Here is a 22233-nt window from a genome sequence, read left to right on the forward strand (position 1 = left end):
ATGTTATGGTGACTGTCTAACACCATGTTGCTATTTTGATAATGATTAAGGAAGTACATCAAAGGTAATTTTCTTAGGCTGGAGAAAACAAGTGAAAATGGGATATAAAGAAAAAGAGTTGGACAGGTGACCCAAAAGAAACTTGAGAAATGGCCTAAATTCTGTGTACAAGTATCCTGGAGGGAGGGGGCAGGGGCAGAAATTCCAGTTATTCCAGGGCTTTTCAATCTAGTGAGCAAGGCTCAGAATAGCCATGGTTAAAGATTAACCAAGGTCAAAAATAAAATTAGACATCAGGCATACTTTTGAACATTGTTAATTGATGACAAATATTGGGAGGAGAAACCAAAGAGGTTAATTGCTTGATTACTGATGTCTTCCAAGGAGGTCCCGGGTCTTTCTGAGACACAGGCCAAAGGTAAGCAGGCATGAATGGCATTAAATGGTCGTGTCTTTGATGTGTTGCTCACCTGATCTTCTATTCTGACCCTGTCAACCAGGGATGTCTGCAATGAAAACTGATGCCTTACAGTCTTCTAGGTCTCTTTTTCAACAGTAAAAGAAAGGATTTGGAGTCCATAGAAAATTGAACTAATCTAATGTGGAGAACAGAACACTGTCCTCTGTATTAGTTCAAACAGTTAATTAAATTTCCCAACAACACTACAAAGAACAATCTCCAATCTCTTCCTTTAAAACAGCAGATCCTAAGTCCTGTAGGATCAGTAGCAGTTAGAGCTCATTAGCTCTATATGAAGACTACACTACACATCACAGATCCCTAATATGTAGGTTTCACACTGATAGAGCTTCAGCACTGACCTGTGAGTTTCCCAGGCTGGCACAAATTGCCTGCTGCAGTTTATCAGGTTGATAGATGCTTAGGAATACATGGAATTCAAGAAGCTGAGGTTGTCCTGTAAATTGTACAGCTGTGCTTTTGATGCACTCTAGAGACTTCCCTTCTCTCTCTTTTGAGACTTACAGAAAAGAGAAAACTTGGCAGCCTGAGGAGAACAGATCACTGCCCATCCAATCCACCAGATCTCCTATGTTAAACCTGTTTGGGTTAGTATGATAAGGATTGACTGCCACAAACTGGGACCACTTTTTTCCTCTGGGAAGGAGGAAATGTTCTGCATAATTGAAATACTTTTTAGTAGGGAAGGAGAGTTCAAAATCCATTTCAAGATCACATGCTCCCAAAGCATACAGAGTCCTCTGCGTGAAATGACATCTTTTCAGAACAAGAATACCAAGGTTATTTCAGTTCTGATCACCATGCTCAGGCTCAAAATAATCAAAGCCTGTTATCTGAATCCCTGCAATAACATGACTCACCAGATAATGAGGACAGTGTCTATCACATGCTTCAGTCATTGCTTTTTAAGATATGTAAATAAGGAACTTCCAGTACAACTTATTCTTCATCATTTCTTTTCCCATTTATGTTAATTCATCTTCAGAATAATTATTAAAATATAGCATCTTCTCTTCTGAAAATTACAAGAAGTCAAGAAGTAGACGATCTCTCTCAGTTATGATATACTAGTTTCTTGTAATATGAAGTAGCCCAAGGGCCCCTCAGTACAGTAAGAAGCCTGAACATGTCTGATGAAGTTATTGCTGTGCCCACAAGCAAGAACAAAGCATGATCATTGCAAGAAAAAAGAAAAGAAAAATGAACAATAATAGAAAATAACAGTAACATATAAATGTTTTTGCCTGTTTGCAGAAAAACAGTGTGCCCTATGGATCAAAGAAGGAGAAATACAAATTTCTCAATCTTTGTTCTATGTTTCTAGATTGTGCTCTCATCACCTTGTGTTCACAGCTTGCTTCCCCCAGCAGGTTGTGAGTGCTGATGGGTTCCTTAAAATGGCCTCAGCCTTGGCAGCTGTTGGGTGTGTAGAAGGAGCCAGGTGTCAGCCAAGCACGTGGCACCCAGTTTGTGTGTTGGGCTGGGTTTGAAATGTTGAGCAGGACACGGGGTGCAAGGTTTGTTTTTTCTGGCCTCAGCTGTTTAAAGTTTGGCTGCCTGAAGCTGAGAAAAGGCTGTGATCTTTCTCTACCAATAACTGAGAGTGTCTGCACCTCCAGATACCCAAATGCCTATCTTAGGGTGGCATGAATTGCTTTCTAGACATGACTCTTCTTATCTGTTGATTGTGAAGGGAACACAGGGGGCTGACAAACTTTAGCAACTCATTTTTGGGTGTCTGAACTGGGGGATTTAGTAATCAAACTGGAGCACCCCAGTGAAAGGTAAGAGTCAGGGAGATTTCATGAATGGTTGCAAGGTAAGAGATCCTGGAATTCAAGACAGGGCTTTTCAGCTGATTTGCTGGATGATCCAGTAGGAGCAGTGGTGGTGATGCCAGCAACCTTCTACTGAAGAACACCAGTCTGATTGTGCTGCTTTTGTCCCCACTCTCAAAGGGCGCCACTGCGAGGTCCATCAGATGACTGGAAACTACATGTGGGACCAGAAGGCAAATGTATCCTTTGATATTGGTGTGAATAAAGAAAGCCTGCTGCCTCTCTGGTGGAATGGATCAGAGCCTCTGTGGGTCACTATGATGAAAGCTAAAAAGAACGTTTCCATGTACTACTGGCCAGGTTAGTATGTGAAAAATTCCTACAATGCACTTTGACACCTGAGCACTCCATATGCTGTCAGAATGGCTCTCTAATACAGTTCTGAAATACAGATAGGAAGTTTTTGTGCTTTACTAACCAGGCATAGAAATGAATTAGCTTTTTTTCAGTCATGATAATTTGCATATTGCTTAGAAAGGAGAAAACTGAAGTTCAGTAGAGGCAGCTTTCCACTAAATGCTAGCTTCGGGAGGGTGCTGGCTTGAAGAGCATCCCCTCCTCCATCAACTGCTTTTTCCTCTTGTCCACCTGTAACTTCTGCTATGCTCAATGGTTGCTCCCTGGTTCACGGTCCAATCAAAGTTAAACAATAACCACCCTCCCCCAATGCTTCTTTGGTTTTAATCTGGAAATTAGTAGCCGAGAGCTGAAGATTATCTGCTCTGTGAGAACAAGAAAATCCAGCTGAAAGCAAAGCATCCTTGTCTTCTGGTCCTCCTTCATTGTTAATTCATCTGTGGTCCCAGTTGGTCTGAGTCTGGGCCATCCATTTGGAGGGACTGGCCTTTCTGTTCCTCATTTTTTAGATACTGGACCACTGGAATGACTAGGGACGTGCAATAATGAGTCCTTTTTATCAAACAGAAGTATTGTATCCCCTTAGACTAAACGTTTAGGGACTCACATGGAAATAGGTGTTCCAGCTGAGCAACCAGACCAAATCCCTTGCAAAGCACCCAGATTCTCAACATTTTTACTTTCTAACTGCTCCGTACCCTAAGCAGTCTGCAGACACCCTCAATGTGCAAGCAGGAGGACCAGAGCGCTGTTGGCAGAGCTGTGCTGAGCACAGCCAGTGCCAGCAGGGCAGTGCCAGCTGACTCATGCCATGGGCTCCTGGCCAGCTCGTCCCTGCTTCCCAATGCAGAGTGTGTGCCTGGCCACAGCCTTCCCATGCAGTGTGGCTAAGGGTGTCCTGGCAAAAAGCCCATGATCCTAAGGAATGGGAAGAAAGAGTGAACCAAGATGAAAAACAGTGAAAAGCCATCCAGAGTGTTTCTACAGTACTGAAGAGCAAAAAGATCTGAGGGTGACAATATTGCTTTATGGACTCAGAGGCAGTCAAAGAGTTTACATCAGCCCTGAAAAAAGGCTGCCTCCCACTGAAGATGTCTCAAGTGATCTAACAGCAAGGCAAATAGTAGGATATAGAAATTATACAAGAATGTATGAATTCTTCTAAAAATTTATAAAAATATCTCTTTCTGTAGACTATTCATTTTTAACTACTATTGTAATTGCTCTCAATAGGTATGTACTGAATAGATGTAACAGCCTACAGAGAGCTGCTGAAATCCAAAAAACCAGTATCACTTTCCATTAAATGCCTTTGGACTTCACCCAGCTTCTTCATGTTGCCCTTTGAGCAGTGTTTCCCAGGGAATATATATGTATCCCTGTATATATATGTATGCTTTTCACTCTACCTGCAATTTCTAGCTGAAAATTGCAAGGAACAAGAGAAACGCCATTCCCCCAGTGCTTACACTCCCAAGTGTATGCACTGAACTCTCTTATGACACAGAGGGGGAATTTTTGCATGGATCTGGCATTTTAGCTGTGGACTGTGACATGTAAGTCTGCCTATCCTTAATTATTTATCTGCGATGGTTAACCTTTGGCAAAGCCATCAGCGCTTCAGTTCAGCAAAAGTATGAAGCACATGTTTATTTTCAGGCTACTCGTGGTCTCAAAGGACACATTGGCCATACAGGGTCAGAGACAGGAAGCAGAGTGAAATATGGAACTACTGAACTGAAATACAGGGCTGTTGGGCTGCAGCAGGACTCCAGGTATAGCTGGGGTGAACAGAACTCTCTTCAAATGCAACAGCATTTGTTACGTTTTCCCTATATGAATTTTTTCCCAAGCATTTTCTTGTTCCATAGCAAGGACAAAATCCTTTCTAAAAATTCTACATCTATCATTTTAAAGCTTAAATTCTTAACAAGCCATTTGAATGGGGAGCGATACCAAACAAAATGAAAATAAAACCCCAAGATTTAATAACCAAGGTGAGTAGAGGAAGGCATTTGTACTGCATATGATCTGCTATTAGTGATTAGCTTTCCAGCATGAATACACACTACTGCTTAGTAATGAATCTTGCAATTATGATAAAGATCCAAACAGAAAAGTTTGGGAAACTCTTAGTAGGAACTGCAATATGTAGCCAAATTAATTCCACTTTGTTCTGGAAGATGCTATTTTCTCTTTAGCTATCAATGAAGACAAACAACATCAATGAACCATAGCAGGGATGCATTGGAAACACCAGAGTGCTGATTCCCAAAATTAACTTTTACCAGTGTCATTTCCTCCTCAGAGCCAGTTCCAAGCTTTGCAAAGCCTAAACCCAAAATCTGCTGCTTCATTTTCTTCCCTATGTTCCTCTCTCATGTGTAGTCTCTGCCCAAAGAAATAAAATCCAGACCCCAGCACACAGGAACACAGAACACAGGAGAGCTCTGGGATGCAAACAATCACACAGCTTTATCTGTGAGCCTAACATAAACCCAGCAAAGACAACTCATGAGCAGAATGCACCTGAGACCTTGTGATTCTAGAAGCAGAGGAGCCAAACTGTCACCATGCTGGGGGTCCCAAACACCCCTTCTGCCAGAACATAAGGCCTTGCCTTGCAGGGATGTTTTTCTCCTTTCTTCATGCTCTGTGTGGGGTGAAAGGAACAGCCTCACCCCCAGGTTGCCTGTGGGAAGCACTGCTGCTCCAGCAGGTGGAGAATGCCCAGAGGAGCGCAAGAGCATCCTGGTCAAAACCTTGGAGTGGTCCTTGCCTCGGCCCAGTAAGTGCCATCATCCCAGATGCTCAAGCTCCTTCATTTTCCAGCAGCCCATGCAACTACTTCGGCTGAAGTGCAGTGACAACTTCCCCAAACACTGAAATAAGAGACAGAGGGGGGAAGAAAAAAGACTCTAAACTCAACTTTTGCCATTTAAACATAATATTTACCAGACCATACAGCTAGTCTGGAAAGTTTTCAAAATCTTCTGTTATGACATGAAGTGTCCAACTGTTAAATAAATGTTTAGAAATGTAATTTAAAGCTGGCAGAGATTCTGGTTTCCATGTCAGACAGATAAAGAGGGGTTTATCACTCTGAAAGGAGTCCTTATTCCTGCTCCAGTAGTTCAGGTTTTTAAATAAAGGTTTAGCATCATACAAAACTGTGCAGAGGGATCTAGCATTACATCTTAGTAAATACAGCGTAACTATTTGTAGTTTAACCAAGAAAAACTTGGCATTCCCTTTGGCTGCCTCCAAATCTGTTTAAATTTTCTTTCCCATAATATCTAAAAGAAAAAACTTACCATCTGTCCTGGCCTCTTCCAAAACGAAATTTAAATATTAAAGGGTCTTCATAGCCACTATTTTGGACTTGTAACAAGCCTTAACATTAAAAACCCTAATTTCAGTTCTATTCATCATAGAGGCAAAAAAAAAAAAAAAAAAAAAAAAAAAAAAAAAAAAAAAAAAAAAAAGAAGCATACTTGAAGACCACTATTTCATGGCCAAAATGATTAAATGATTTCTAATTGTTGCCACCCTGTAGTCTTTTACGTCATGCTCATCACTTGACAACCTAGAAATAGCAAATATAACTCAGAAACTAAAATATCCCAGATCCCCAAGAGGTTAATGCTCCCAGTTAAAATTATCTCATGAGTAATTCTGAAGAAAGTTATTTGAGAAAATTACAATCTGATGTCAGTATCTGAAGGCAAAAAGAGGCAAAATGATCATATTAGTCACTGGCTACAAGCAGTTATCCAGCTGAAGTTAAACACAAGGTATTTCTAACGACTTTCCAAATGCATTCTTAACTTCTTGCCTGGTTTTGGAGACAATCTTGAGCCAGACTCAAGTATGAAATGAGAAATTGGCTCCAAAGTTCCAGTTCAATCCTGAAATACTAGCAAAGCCTGCAGAGGACAATCGCATCACCTCTAGCGACTGAGGTAGCCAAAAGCCCTTGTTTTGATGCTGGCAGCACCCAGGACACCCTACAAAAGGCTGGATCCCTGAGCCCTCAGGGAAGGGACTGCCTGGGTATGACTTCAGGCCATTCATGGAATACATTTTTCTGGTGATTTGGTTCAGTATCAGCTCCGACCCTTCTCTGCTGCACAGTGTCATTTCTTGGGGACACTGTGGGCAGATGTAAAGGAGTTTTATTGCGGGGTGATCAAGAGACTCAGTTGTTGTCACATAATCTGCTGGCTGCTTATCCAGGCTGCAGACAACTGTCATGGGGAATCATGGTGGAGAGATGAACACTGAGGTATTTTCATGCAGGAAGTGGAAGAGTAAATCCTATGTTTGGGGCAACAGGGGAAGAATGAAAAGTAGGCACCATCACACAATTTTGATACAAATAAAAATTCGATATAACTTCAAGAGTAGGCAAATGTGTTTTTACAGGAAAATAAATCAGTTGACTACATTAGATGTTTATTATTGGAAATAATTAATTAATCATAACAGATGGGGTCCCTTGAAACACACAGAGCATATGGAGACCTGGGAGCTGCTACCACAGGTGAAGAGACTGAATCTGTCATGTGTGCTATGGCCCTTTCACTTTTGGAAAAGATAATTTCCATCTGACTTATCTGGCTTTCTGCAAATCATTAAAGGTTTTAAAAAATTCCTAAGCTTAAACACATAAGTTTTTCTTATTTTTCATGGTAGTCCTGAACTATCACATCAGAAGACTCCTAGCCATCTTGGCCTGCAAGTGGTGTGCTTTTGCCTGCGTCCCAGCACTGCATCTGAGTGATGTGAGCCCCTGGGAGCTGAGATGCAAGGCTGACAGACTCTCTTTATTGAGTGTCCCAGCAAGCAAACCACTGTAAATCACCTCTGTTGGTAGCTCTGCTTGCTGTAGGGCCCTGTCTGTACTCACACCTCCTTCTCACACCCCAAGCAACAAGTCAACATATGACAGTCCTTAATGCATTTCACTTTCCTCCCAAAGGAGAAGCAGAGGGACCCAGATGTACAGATTCAGGCTTTGGCTTAGAGCTGCCTCTTTGACCAGACTGTGTTGCTGTATGCAGAGGCCATTTTGCAAAAAGTGGGGTTTTTTTGGTTTTGATTCCTCCTTGTGGCCCTTGTTTTCTGATGTGTTTCTGAATACATCAGAAAATGCCTAACTGTGATGGGAGGACTCTGGGGTTCTGGAATGATGATTTGCATTAACCCAGTGTTTCTGGAAGCATACTTCTTTTAAATATTAATATTATTCAGCAGCATAGTAACTGGAGAGCAAAAGGGCAAAGAAACCTCACAAAAACATGTTTTTCTATGTTCAAGGCCATGTTCTCCTGTAGGATTTGTTGCCATAAATTTTTAGGCTACAAAACAGACTTTATTTTGCAAGAAAGGCTGCCAGTTACCAAGAGAGTTAATTGGTTTACACTGTTTTAATAAGACCTCCTGGGAAACAGATATAATGGTGGAGAGCCAGTATCACATCATAAAATACACTTTATAGAGGATATTGCACTTTATAGAGGATATTGCAATGTAAGATACAGTGTGTCTAACTGGAAAGTATTTGCTGAAGTTTCAGAGAACAATATCTAAATCTATTATGTTGGAAGCCTGGAAATGAGGCTATATGGCCACAGAAGTTAAAATATAAACAAGCTGGTGATTTAGGTGGAAATGGTCTGCCACGAGGGAATCGAGCATTTTATTGTGGGCAGCTCACACAGAGACCTTCCTTTTAGAGAGGGAAATAAAAGAGTGCAATGTACAGTTTGCTACAAGCACTTGTCAAACCAACCTCTCTCCCCATTTCCCTTGCCAACCACACGGTTTCCTGCAGGGAAGGCGTAAGGTAAGTACTGTCACAGGGAATTTACAGACCTGAACTTGGACACCAGGGTGTGAGGTCTGTGACCAAGGTGGAATAGCAGAGCTTACCACACTTTTTGCTCGTAGGTTGCGAGGTGGAAATCCTTGGAGTCAGACCAAGTTACTGCCGCGAGTACTTCAGTGTCCCATCAGACAGGAACTTCGCCGACGCCATCAGCGACGCCCTCGAGTCTCTGTGGTACGTCAGGAGATTTCTCCAGTGTGGGCTTTCCTCTCTCTGGGACAAATCTTTGGATTTACTATCAGGGAAATTTTCAGGATGAGCTTCCAGGTAGGAAGAGGAGGGCCAAGAGTGCTTTAGAGTATGATCATAGAAACAACGCCATAACAGAAATAGGGCCTTACACTAAGAGTGGAGGGAAAGATGTGCTCCTCTGTTTCGGTGTAGTCTGCAACAAGGAGGAGACATCCTGACTTAATTGCTTGTAATTTGCTGTTTCAAACAACTTCAGGATGAGCCTGTGCATGTCTACTCCTGCAAGAAAAGGCTTTGAAATGCTTGTATTTAGACAGGGGATTTGGAAATTCTGAAATTCAGCTCCAGTCACTTGTTTATGAGACTGATGGTCTGGATTTTTCTTCATTTTAGAACATCTCAAGCCAAATATTTTTGGACAGGGCATTTATTTTGTGCAAATATGGGAATAGAATAGAATAGAATAGAATAGAATAGAATAGAATAGAATAGAATAGAATAGAATAGAATAGGAATAGAAATAGAAATAGAGTAGACTCCAATTGTTCTGTTGGAAGGGACCTAGAACAGCCATATAGTCCAACTGATGGGAATATATCTCTTAGACAACTCCTAGGAAAAATGTATGCTCCAGAACCACCTTTCAAGTTCCACCATCTCTCATCCAAACATTTACAAGAGACAATTCCACATAGGGTGTAAAATCAGGGAAGGTTGCACCATCACAAGCTGCACCAATGCCTTACTTGGATTATAACTGAGCTCCTCCTTTTAAAGCCTTGTTGGTTCCATAATTAATCCAATCCTAGGAGACCCTTCTACTTCAATACTTGCATCTGCCATAGCAATTTGAATCCAGAAAGTTTTGTATTCAGGTTCTGAGTGTTGATTGTTCCTGAAATAAAGGCTCCAAGATTATGAGAGTGCTCTTGGGGAAGTTGCTCCCAGTTGCACACTGGGTCCTGCTGCACAAATGCTCACAAATAAGTGTTGTTTGCAGCATGGGCTTAGACAGAAGGTTTCTGAGACCATGTGAGAGGTTTTATCCTGAAATTATTTCGCTTAGATTTAAAGAAAGTTACCTGCATGTGGCATGAGGAAGCCATATGTGTCATAGGAGGCTTTCTGGAGCTTTTGCAATGCTTTTAATTCTGTGAATAAAAAGGGAATGGAAGATGTAATACAGACATCAGCTCTGGCTTCTGGTAGAAACCCAGAATTAATGTAGAAAGATTTTTGGTCTGGTATCATTTTGGGATGGGTCAAGATATACTTGAAGCTTCTTGCCTGGTTTCTGTGAAGCACAGTGTGTAAGGGTGCTCAGTGCTGTTTTTCAGCTCTGTAATTGTGAACATAGTGAAAAATGAGGCACAAACTGCTAAAAGTACCAGCCCTTCAAGCTGTTATTTTTGGTAGCTGGAGAGTTTCAAAAGCTAATTCTGTCCAAGCCACAAGGCTGCCTGTTGCTGTCTGTGGTGGAAAAGGAAAGGGACACCACAGTGTTGGTGGAACAACTTGGAAGAGGTGAAAGCTGACGATTTCAAGAAAAGTGTAAATCCCTGCCACCAAGATGTCATAAATAACAGCTACAGTTTTCTGAAGTGCCCAAATCCCACAGATCTTCCCAGTGTAGCAGGAGTTCCTGTCACTGGTGTCTGTTTACACACCATCCCTGATGAATTTCTTCCTGAGTTCTTTTCCTTTAAACTAAGTGCCCTGTATCCAACAAGGTGGGAAAGAGGAAAAAGTAATGCTCTCACATAAAACTAATAATCAGGTTTGGGTGTGAATACTGCAGGGACTTAAAGTAAGAAAGGAGGGTAGAGAATGAAAATATTTAAAATCTGGTAGGTTTTTCTTATTGTTTCTCTCATCCATCCTCTTTGTTTATTTCTTTAAGATTTACAAGTTGTTCCATGCTGCTGTGCCAGCCCATAAGAAGTAAAGTCTCTGAAATGCTTTTCTTGTAGTCATATTCATTTAGGAGGATTTAGCATCTCCAGTAGAAGAGTCTTCAGCTTGTTATCTATATCTTTAACAAGTGCTTTTGACTTCTGGAGCTGTTCAAAGGCTGGCATATGCAGTGTGTTTCCTTTCCACACCCTAGGTAATTGGAAAAGCCCATTAGGCCGAGACTGTCCTTAGCTGTATGTGAGAAAAGAGCCCGTGGCAAGGGCAGTCTGTTGCCTGGAGCAGTGCCTTGCTCAGCAGCCCTAATGGCAGGTATCAGTAGTTAAAGAACTGCATTGGGCACCCACCATTAGCAAACCTTGCAGGGACTCCAGGGTGAAGTACCTAACTCATCAGGGAGCCACTGAGCTTCTCTTGCAACCACAGGAAATCATCCTTCAGCAATATTCTCCAGTCTTTTCAAACAGGTGCTTCAAGACCACTATTTGGACCAAGAATATTCAAAACAAAGTCAAGCATCTGTTTTTGGCAAGTGAAACTAAAACCTCCCTTGAATCTTTTCAACATCTGTAACTTATGGGCTGTTGTAATCTACCTACCTGCCTGGGGAGGTGTCATGAGGTCTGCATTGTACTTGCAAAGTGTGCTGGTAGAATATAAAATATTTTTTGGTGTTGCCATCAATGCTGTCCAACTTTCTTCAGCATTCTTTTCTAAGTCATTTATTTGGAAAGTTACTGGTGATGGAAGAAGACAGGACTAACAGAATACTTCTGTCTAAAGACAGAATACTTCTCCCATGCAAGCCATGATAAGGGTTTTCTTAGAAAACTTAGAAAACCCCTTTTTTCCCATAGAAAACCAGGCAAAAATTGAAACAAAGTCAAGCCCCAGACATGCTGTACCAAATCCTGCAAACTCCTAAGCATGCTGCATTACTGGATCTTGTCCCATTGAAGTAATTAAATATTCTTCCTTACAGCACTGAGCCCTCATGGAGAAATCTCACCACAGCCTAAATGAGATCACTTGCTTTATGCAGTAAATCTCTTTCTTAGCTTCTATCTTGGTCAAAATGATAATTTACTTATAGGTGAGAAGACATAAATTAGTTTAAGTAGCTTATAACACAGGTACTGCAGCAGAAGTGAACTATTTCAATAGGTTCAATGCCTGTGTATGCAATAGAGAAATTACAGGGTCAAATTTTAGAAAATAATTTATGCCTAATACAGATGGAAAGTAATGCTTAAAATGAAACTGGGGAGAGGGAAGCGCCGCTTCATTTAAATTACTTTAAAACCTTGAAGAGTGAGGAACAGCACTGTTCTGCAGGGCCAGCAATGGAGAAATTCCCACCTCAGCAGACATCTTCAGCTTCTCACAGGACTGCTCCTCTGAGCCTTCTACAAACTGAGAAATGCAAATGACAGGCTCTAATTCATTCACTCAATCCCTCATCTCTGATTCTGCCTCTTCTGTCCCACTAATTACACCAGACTACCCAGGTGTCTTTAATCAGACATGCTGGACAAACAAGTCTTTCTGTAGAGATCTTAATATGGATGAGAGCATGTAATATGGATGGCATGCTCTGCCATATATTAAGTACAGCACAAAAAGACTGGGTTTGGTTTCAGGAGTATAGGTTTGTGATTTTATCCACACAATTTCTCTCAGGGAGATTTACAGAGAACAGTAAAGTGGTCATGAAAATGAAATTAGGCACTGATGTGTGTGCTATCCCCACTAATGAGGCTGACAGCAATCAATACAGAAAAGTGTGATCAGCTAAACTCGTGCAATTCTGAGATTACCTTTGTTTCCCTTGCTCATGTTCCTGAATAAAACCCCCTCCTAAAATCTCATCCCAGTTCATACTGCTTGGTATTTTGTAAGGCAGAGCACATCCTGAGTTGACCTCTGTGGTTTGGAAGACCTCACACAGGAGAAAGCCAGAAGTGCCAAACTTTAATTAAAGCACATTTGACTGGTAATTCCCATAATCCTTTTAATAGGGGCATTCAGCACAGAAATCAGAATTTCTTTGTTCTTAAAGGGAAAGATTCTTTCCTGATTCAAATAGGTTAGTAGCGGACTGCCAGGCCAGCCTGCACATGGCAGTTTCCACCTGCTGCCTCTGATGGGAGTCTCAGGCAAACTCAGGAGACTCTGGGTGTGAATAATGAGCCCAGCAGTGCAATAGGTGGTAGGACAGCACAGGGTGGAAGCAGAAAATGGGGTTTTGTGGCTCTATGTGCTTGTGCAGACAACAGTGCCAGCAGCCAGGAGGTCTCCATGTGTGTCAGCCCTTCACTCCTTGCCCTCTGTCCCACCCCAGCAACAACAGCGCCGAGATGGCTGCGGTGTACTACGAGCGCATCGACGTGGAAGGCCACCACCACGGCCCCTCGTCCCAGCAGCGCAGGAACGCTCTGAAGGAAGTGGACAAAGCCTTGAGCAACATGATCTCACTCATCAAGGTGAGTGGCATCCATAAACCCAGCTCCTGGGTGTCTTTGGACAAGGCTTTTAAAACTGGTCCTTGTGGCACTGCCCAGAGCCTGTTTAACACCTGTAACTGAATGCAGTGGGTGTAAATTTTTCTTTCCTGAGAAAAAGGCTGCTGAGTTCATGTGGAAGTCAAGGCACCATTACCCTGATTATTATTTTCATTGATGGCATTATAACCCTCATGGTGGATTTATACCAGTAGCCACAGGAAGCCACAAACCAATATACATGTTTCTCTGTTTATGACTTTTGTTGCCAGCTGGACTTCATTGTAGGTGAAGAAATCAAAACTGTGTTTCCTGAGGTTTGTGGAATCAGACTATTAACTTCTATAGCAGCTTTTATGACAGCATTCAGAACTCTGTACTTTAAACTTGGTTTTAAAAAAGCATTATTGAAATGATTTTGCAGTGAGAAAATCTTTTGGGTAAATAGCAATTCTATGAATATTTCTGACAATGATAAATGCATGTTGGGGTTTTTATGTGTTTCAGTGAAGAGAGGAATATGCATCTTCAATTCCACTAAATATTAAAAGCTCTAATGCTAAGTGCTCACATTTGGGAGGGAAAGAGAGAAACACCCCTTCCACAAGTGGTATCGTGGCAAAACTGCTGCGTGGACTTGTTTAGGAAAAACTCTGGTGCTAACCTCTCAGACTCTTCCAGAGCAGCAAGTAAAAGTGGGTATCCACCATTACGGGTGGTGGCCAAGCACATTGCAGGACATTGATGGATGTGATCCTTCTGGTTAACTTCCAGAAACAGTGGAGGTCAAAAGGACATTTACATTTTCCAAGAAGCACAGACAGTGCAATGCTCTTACCTGGCCCTAAAAGCTGTCATACACTTTCCTCACAGAGCAAAGGCCTTCAGAATGATATCAACGTCCTCCTCTTCTCTGATCATGGGATGACAGACATCTCTTGGGCAGATAAAGTGATTGAGCTGAAAAACTATATCAATATGAGTGACACCATACAAATGAAAGACCGAGGTCCTGTTGTGAGCCTCTGGCCAGCTCCAGACAAGCATGCAGAGGTGAGTACAGCCTAGTTGTACACCTCAGTTTTGTGTTTTCTCAGTTTTTATGCCAATTGTGTCTTCTGTTTTCTCTTAACATCCAAATACTGCTCTCAGAGATGTGTGCAAAAATCAGCTCTTATCAGGAGTCAGACTTGGATCCTGTGACATCCTTGAGATGCTGGTTTCCAAAGGAAAGTAACACCAGGCAAATTAAAAAGCATGAACTTGCACTGTTACATGGCAAGGACACATGCTTCTAAACTCCACCCTTATTAGCTTCTGATGAATAGCTAAAATATTTTAGTTCAAAATGCGCTTTTAGGATTTTATATATATTAGTCAATTTATTGACACTCCAGCTAGGATGTTCAAATCATCTGAAGCAGTTTCAGGCATTTATATTCCAGTAAACTTCCACTGAAGAACCAACTCCATTAGACCAGAATTGCAATATTGTCCTTGGAGGAATTTTTGATGAAGCGTGTTGGATTGAGTCAACCATAAAAGCTCAATGCTAGAACTTCAGGGTTTTGAGGGATAACTTAAAACAATAGAGAAAAGATTTGAAAATCACTTGAAAAGAATTAAAATGTAATTTCTCTGACTAATAGACAAGTACATTATAGTTTAACCCAAAACCAATGCATGAGGAGTCATTACTGCTGTTCTCAGAATATAGATGAGTGGATGTACAAAATGGGCAAGCTGTTCCCCAGGCAAATGATTTTGGTTTCTACATTATATTTTATCCAGTTACAGTATATTGTAGCCTGTGCAATTTTTAAAAGAGAATATTTGCTGATTTTTGCACCCAATCTCTTTAGGAATTGTGTGTCTGTGATACTGTGATTTCAAATTAGTGCCAGAACTGAAAGTTGTCTTAGAGGCATGCATGAGCAATTCACTCTCAAGTGCATCACAGCATTGATGTGCTTAACCCAGAGCTCCCTGGTTTTGTAGGCCAGACCTTCAAACAAGGGCAAGTTGCAACTTCACACAGCCATAGGGTTTCATCCAACAAAGCTCTTCAGCACATGCTTCTCTCTCGTTAAACACCCTAATATTCCTAAGGAGAATAAAGTACAATGCCTTATACTATTGTTTTGCTTCCTTCTTTCATTTCTTTTTAGGATTTCTTACTGGAGGGATGCTTTTTAAGCAAAATGAAGTTGATTTTCAGTTTCCCAATAGCTAGATTCTCTATGTCTAATGAATTTTAAAGAGCTATGTTTATGAGTTGTAGTATATTATAACATAGTGGTTATCATCTCTAAGAATTACCCCATTTCAAAGCACCAGAAGTACTGGTGACCACTCTCTAGCCCTGGTCATGGTGGGAGAAATTGTGTCATCACACCCTGGTGATGTCCTTATGGTCACTGCACATCAGTGCACATATCTGGCACACATATACACACCAGAGTGACTTAGATGAAAGGCTAGTGAAGAACCTTTCATTCTTTGAAGAACCGAGCTATTTATTCCTGAAGATTATTTATATTTAACTTATTAAAGAACAATATAGAGTCTAGAGGCTCCAATAGCTGCCTTCTCTTTGGCATTTGAACATCTTTTCCAGGCATTTAAAATCTATTTTCTGAATAATTTGTGGTGTAATGACATTTGTGTGATTATATTCCAGACAGTATAATTAATATTAATAAACTACTTGTATGGTATTGTGCAGATTCAAAGCTGCAGGCTTTGGCTAATTAATCTCACATCAGATAACTAACGAAGCAGATAACTGAGCACTATCAATCCCTTGATAGTGATTGAGTGGGTGAGTGCAGAAACACAGGTGAGGTGACATTCATTCTCCACTCAAGAGCACAAAGAGGGAATGAGTGGCAGACAGTGAAGATGATATCTCTTTTCCATGCCTGTCCACAGTCCACATGGTGCCTTTGAGTGTCTCAGCACTTCACTCACTGCCTCCTGTCTCCACAGGTGTGGTTTCTCCTGGTCTGTTTCTGTAGGCTGGTACACTCACATGTATACATTTGTGAACATGTGTATTATAAATACACACAATACATGAATTCATGCATTCCTATGAGTTTATGATTCAAGTTTTTAGAATCCCCTAAACCACACAGGCAGGTTTTGTCCAGCCATGATCTTTGGACAGGCAAAGTCCTGGTGTGAATGTGCTGAGGATTAGCCATTACAGAGGATTAGCCATTCTGCAAATCCAGGTGTTTCCATGTACCCACTAGTGTATTTATGATTTCACAGCCAGATCGTGTTCTAACATTCATTTGTTTTGCAGATATATCAAAAACTGAAAGCTGTGGAACACATGGATGTTTATAACATACAGGATATTCCAAACAGGTTTTTCTACAAAAAAGGAAAATTTGTGTCTCCACTAACTCTCGTGGCTGAAGAAGGATGGTTCATAGTAGAGGTAAAGTATAGAAGCAAAATACTTAGACAGGACCATGGAAAGGTGCAATATATTACTGATCATTGAGTTAAAGTCAATGGGCTGACTACAAAACTAATGTCAAATTCTGCTGTGTGCTTAAAAGAACTTAAATGTATTGCAGCTATCCTAGAGGCAACCAGTTAAATAGTCAAGGTGCCTCTTTTTTCTCTGTTGTCATAAAGCAGTAGTTCTTGTATTTCACATTCCAGTTTTGTTGCTTTACTCTTCTTCTCGCCCCTTGCTATCTACTTTCATTTCAGACAAAAAGAGTGTTTCCATTTCAAGATCTTATTATCCTCCTCCTCCTTATTTTGCTCCATTCAGCAGTACTTTGTGGCAATTTTTCCTTCTGCCTGGCTTTCCTCCCATCAGACTGCCCAAAAAAATGCCCCATTTCTCCCAAGACCACCAGTCTCAAAAGGGTCACGCTGGAGATTTACTTCTCAGAGATTCCCATGCACACACTGAAAACCTGGGAACTTGTTAAGCAGAGAACACAAACATGAAGAGATTTTTCATACTAACTTATTTTTTTACTATGAATTGCTGTTACTTTGTCCTTGTGTCACATCTGGGCACCTCCACATTACAGATACTAACTGCAGCTCAGCACAGCTCAGAGGGTGAGACAACTGTGTATTTTTTAAGGAGGTAAACTGAGCAGTGTATTAAGTGATTTGCCCAAGCCATACATGAATTCAGTAAGTTGGCAACAGAACCACGGAGTGCTGGGTTTCTTTTGTGTCCCAGCATAGTCAGTGCACTTTGTTGCCTTGTAGGTGATTGTAACTCAGCTCAGCATCTTTCATGGCCTTCAGAGCTACTGCTCACCAAGCTTTGCTCAGTCCACACTACAACATTTCTCACTAGCCAACAGGAATTTAGCATAATAGTTTCTAAAGCTTAATAAAAATGCACCTCTAAAAAAACCTGATGGCTTTTGAATACAGCTGGATGAATACCACATTTCTGATTTAAAAAAAAAAAAAAAAAAAAAAAAGTATTAAAAGCCAGAGTTAAGATTTAGACAGGTAAAGTAGGAATCTGAAACATTTTCTCCAAAATTATTTTTAAAAAATGCAACTAAACTCTCTCGCACAAAAGTTCAAAATAGAACGTTTTTACATATTCTGTAGAAAATAAAAAAGCACTTTAAAAATCATTGAGTGTCTGACAAACCTTAATAATAGTGCAGCAAACACTGCTGCTATGATAATTATTTCTGTCTCTCTGCCCATTTCTTCCCATTGTTTCTGATTTTCAAGAATGTCCTCTCATTAATGCTGTCAGATTTTCCTTCTCTTCAGTACATTTTCATTATCTGTGAATGGGATATGAAAACGAAAGTTTCCTGTCATATTTTTAAAGAAATTATTGAGCCTTTTATTATACTTCCTGCCCAAACCAGTGAAGAGAGGATGTGCAGCTCTTCCCTGTCATGCTCCCAGGGCTTTTTAACTCTCTGTTAGCTAGTGGATAGCTAAAAGCTGTTTGAAAAAGGGGATTCTGTTGATGGTGAGGGTTTTTGAAAGAGACAATGGGGGTGTATCTGGAAAGTTGTTTCCCTCATCACAGAGCAGAGGAACTGAAGCCCATCTATATTTCGTTTAAAGCACGATGAGGAGGGATTTCATGCTGTATCAAAGCTGATCTGCTCATATGTTCCTTGTTCCTTTCACATGAATGAGTGGTCCCCATCCTTTAGGCATTGCACACTCAATTTTCTTTCTTAAGAAGATAAAAATCAGACAAAATAAATGTTTATAAAAGGAAAGGGAGCCTCATTTAATCTGCTTCACCATCTGCAGGAGCTGCAGCACTTGCCCAAAGTGGGAATGTAGGAAACTGTTGTGGGCATCTTCTGTCCTTCTGTACCTGAGTGTGAAGGCTAGACCTGGGCACTCTAGAGGACTGTGCAGCTCCTTCTCTGTAATTATCAGAGAAATTAGTGCCATGGGTCTCATGAACTGTGAGTTGATGTTCTTTGTTTAAGTGAAATTCCTGCCACAGTTTTGGGGTGATGTGAGTGCCACATCTGTCTGCTGCTATCCCTAAGGAGCACGGGACAGGAGAAACTCATGGACAGGTTGGTCCAGCATTTGGTCAGCCCCTAGGGACTGCTGCTCTGACAGATATGGCACTGTTGTAGGCAAGAGCTGTTGATACAAAGCAGGAGAAAGTAAGGAAGGAATTTAGGAGTACATCTTAAGTGCAGTATGGGCTAGGAAGAACAAGATTTATAATGATAAATTAATAAAGAGTCGATCCACTGAGCAAGGAAATAAAACAGAGCACAGGCCACAGAGAGTGGGACTGTCTCAGGTCAGAACCAATGTTCCGTGGAACAAACCTCATTGCTTTAATACAGAAACAAGTGGGGAAAAGAAATAATGATTAGAAAATATCTAGTAGGGGGAATATTTGTATTATTAGGCTGAATAGTCAAATGGAGCAAAAAATTACTTATTTTTTTAAGGTGTCAGTGGCATGTGGGGAAGAACAACACCCCAGCAAACCCACAGAAGTGCATGGTGCTGGGTGGGAGAGCAGTGCTGCAGGCATGGGGAGAGGGAAAGCACCTTCCTTACACAAGTCACATATGCCTGTGGTACTTCGTGTTTGTGGCAGAAATGTACATGAGTTGTCCTCCCCTCCCTGTGGAGGGGGAGGTGATTACTCACTGAGACAGCAAAGCCTGTCAGGAGGGGTCACCCCTCCTGGGCATGAGCTCCTGTGCAGGTGACAGCACAGTGTGGGGCCTGAAGGGATGGTACAGCACATGGAGACACAACATGGCACCTCACAGCGCCCAGCACAGCTCACAGGCAGGCACTAACCATGCTCTGCTGCTGTCACCCAGAGCAGGGACAAGCTGCCCTACTGGGAGAACGGGACGGGGAGGAAGGAGGCCTGGCAGAATGGCTGGCACGGCTACGACAATGAGCTCATGGACATGAGGGGTTTCTTCCTCGCCTATGGCCCAGGTACAGTGCCACCATCCCTGGTGTCCCACTTCCCCTGCAGCCCCATGGCCCTCACCCCTGCAGCCCTGCAGCCCCTGGCACATCAGGACCCCGATGCAGCACTCTGTGGCACCCAAAAATTACAAATAGATGGCAGGATTTCCTCACAATGGAGGGCTTGTTGCGCTGCATCTATTTCATAGCTAAAGAAACAGGGCAGAGAGATATGAAGGGATTTAGTCAGCCTCTCTCTGATGTCCCAGTGCAGTTACTAAGTCTTTGCCATGATTCCCTAAATTTTGGCCTAAATTTTCAATTCTATTTGAAACACATGAATCCTTTTTTGTCGGGGAATTCAGACTCGCTACAGCAGGGCACTTCCTTTGGGAAGGTTGCAGCATAGCAGCTCACCCATGTGTCTGATGGGCAGACACATAACTCCTGGTTTCGACTTCATCAGCCCCTTTGAACAGGACAGAGCACCAGGCAGAGCACCAGGCAGAGCACCAGGCTAATTGTATTGCACCAGTGAAAGCAGAATGTGCAATACAATCATGTCAGGCTATTACATCTATCAAGCACGTGCAGTAAAGTAACTCCTGTACTTAAAACTTCAGAGCTTTCTCTAGATTCTATAATAAAATTGGCTTAGAAGTAATAATAATGAATAAAATTGTTTAAATTAAAGTTTTTGCTGAGCTGAGCTCCAAATTGTATAGCAGGCCACATGCCAGCCTGGTGGGTAAGTCCCAAGGAAGACAAAGGAGCCCTTGCCTCACAGCACCCCACGTTCCAGGGTTGCCTGATGCCAACTCCTCTCTTTTGCCTGCAGATTTCCGATCCAACTACCGAGCGCCTCCCATCCGATCCGTGGATGTTTACAACATCATGTGCAGCCTGGCAGGAGTACAGCCACTGCCCAACAATGGCTCCTGGTCCAGGGTGGAGTGCATGCTCCGAAACACAGCGCCCTTGGCACCGCTCCCCCCGCGCAGCAGCTGTGTCCTGGCACTAGCTCTGCTCTCCCTGTTCTCCAGGCACATCTCCTTACTGTGATCCCTGAACAATGTCACTCAGTGTCACCAGCAACTCCATCCTTCTCTGTTTGTTTTTTTAAAGTTCTTCATTTGAATAATAGCTTCATTAATAGAGGGCTGTCCCCCACTCCTCCATTGTGCTCCACCAGGCATGAATCTGAGCCATCCTGCATTTACAATGGTTCAACATGAAGCCAGGTTTTGTGCTGCTCCAAACACAGCCAGGGACAATGGTGTCACTCACCTAGATTTACAGCACTGCCAGTGAGGGCACAATCCTGGCTGGGTGTCCACAAAGTTTTCTGGTGGGTGCACATGGGGATCTCTGAGCATCAAACACATCTCACCCCAGCATCTTTCACTGAGGAGCTCACTCTGGTTGGCCATACTGAGAAGTTCAGGAGTGGAGACAACCTCTCTGTATGTAGCTGGGATCATCCTGGTTCACCCCTTCATCTCCAGCTCCAGCAGCAGCAGAGTCCCATCTTCTCCTTACAGCACCTGCCAAGCCCTGTCTATACAGACACAGTCTTTAAAGAGCCAAGAGCTTTGCTGAGGGACCATAATGCTGAGAGAGGTGGGTCAGCAGGAGAGCATCCTGCTTCTCTCAGCCTTTCCTTCTTTATTCTCACCAACACGAGTCCTGGCTCTGCCCATTTCCAGGGCCAGGCTTTCCTCACAGACCACAGCAGAGGGAAAGGCTGGGAAAGAAGAAAGTGACAGAAATTCTCCTCTTCAAAGCCAGTGGGAAAATGAATAGACATCTGGACACACAAGGGTCAGGGGAACATAGGATGAGGAAGGCTGGCATTTAACAGCCTCTCTGCTTTTCCTGGTGAAGATAATATCATCTGATCATGTTCTATACTCCATTGCATTTCTGAAGTTTTTTCAACATTTACTGCTCTTCCATCAGCTTTTGCTCTCTACACCTCTGCCTGGTGATCAGCACATTTCCCTTTATTCTGCAGCAGGGAGAGAGGTCTGCACTGATAGATCTCCCACCCTCCCAGCTAATCCAGGTGATTTTTTCCACCATGGGCCATCAAGCACAAGCAAAGTTGTAACAGCAAAGTTAAATTAAACAGCAGGAGAGGATAGAGGTGTTGCCAGAGGTGCCTTTGGGAGTGCACAGCGCTTTATCTGATATACCTCTGAACCAGGAGCTTTCAGCAACAGCTGCCTTTGGCAGGACTGAGGTCCCTCCCCATGTAAAACAAACCTCTAGGACTCACAACTCTTCTGGATCCAGGGACAAGCACGATCCCAGTATGTGTGCTACAGTGCATTTAAGGGTGAATGATTACACTGGGGGGAAAAAAAACAAACACCAAATTAAACTTGACAAAAGACTTCTGTAATAGCTGTAAAGATTTATGTAATGTGTTATTAAAGCTCAAGTGAACCATCAAATCAGTTGGGAGAAAAATGGAAAAAATCAGGCTTTGTTATTAGACTGTTGAGTATAAAAGGCAATTTAGTGCTTTCGAAGCATTTGCAGTAGCTGTAAAACAAGCACCTATTGTTCAGAGTTCCCTGTTGCTCTTTAATGGACCAGGCTCAATGAAATCACTGGAGCACATTTTTAAATAAA

At 42.1% G+C, this 22233-nt stretch overlaps 1 protein-coding gene across 1 annotated transcript in view; it reads left to right on the forward strand.

Moving 5' to 3' along the window:
- Positions 1-22233, forward strand: part of ENPP6 (ectonucleotide pyrophosphatase/phosphodiesterase 6) — a 30005-nt gene extending 7772 nt beyond the window's left edge. Inside the window, exons 2-8 of the mRNA XM_058024507.1 lie at positions 2440-2619; positions 8629-8740; positions 13011-13152; positions 14044-14223; positions 16481-16618; positions 19500-19623; positions 20435-22233. Of these exons, the coding sequence (XP_057880490.1) occupies positions 2440-2619; positions 8629-8740; positions 13011-13152; positions 14044-14223; positions 16481-16618; positions 19500-19623; positions 20435-20658 (1100 nt within the window). The 3' untranslated portion in view covers positions 20659-22233. The remainder of the gene's footprint in view (positions 1-2439; positions 2620-8628; positions 8741-13010; positions 13153-14043; positions 14224-16480; positions 16619-19499; positions 19624-20434) is intronic.

The sequence above is a fragment of the Melospiza georgiana genome, chromosome 5, assembly GCF_028018845.1.
Source record: "Melospiza georgiana isolate bMelGeo1 chromosome 5, bMelGeo1.pri, whole genome shotgun sequence".
NCBI classification, from domain to species: domain Eukaryota; kingdom Metazoa; phylum Chordata; class Aves; order Passeriformes; family Passerellidae; genus Melospiza; species Melospiza georgiana.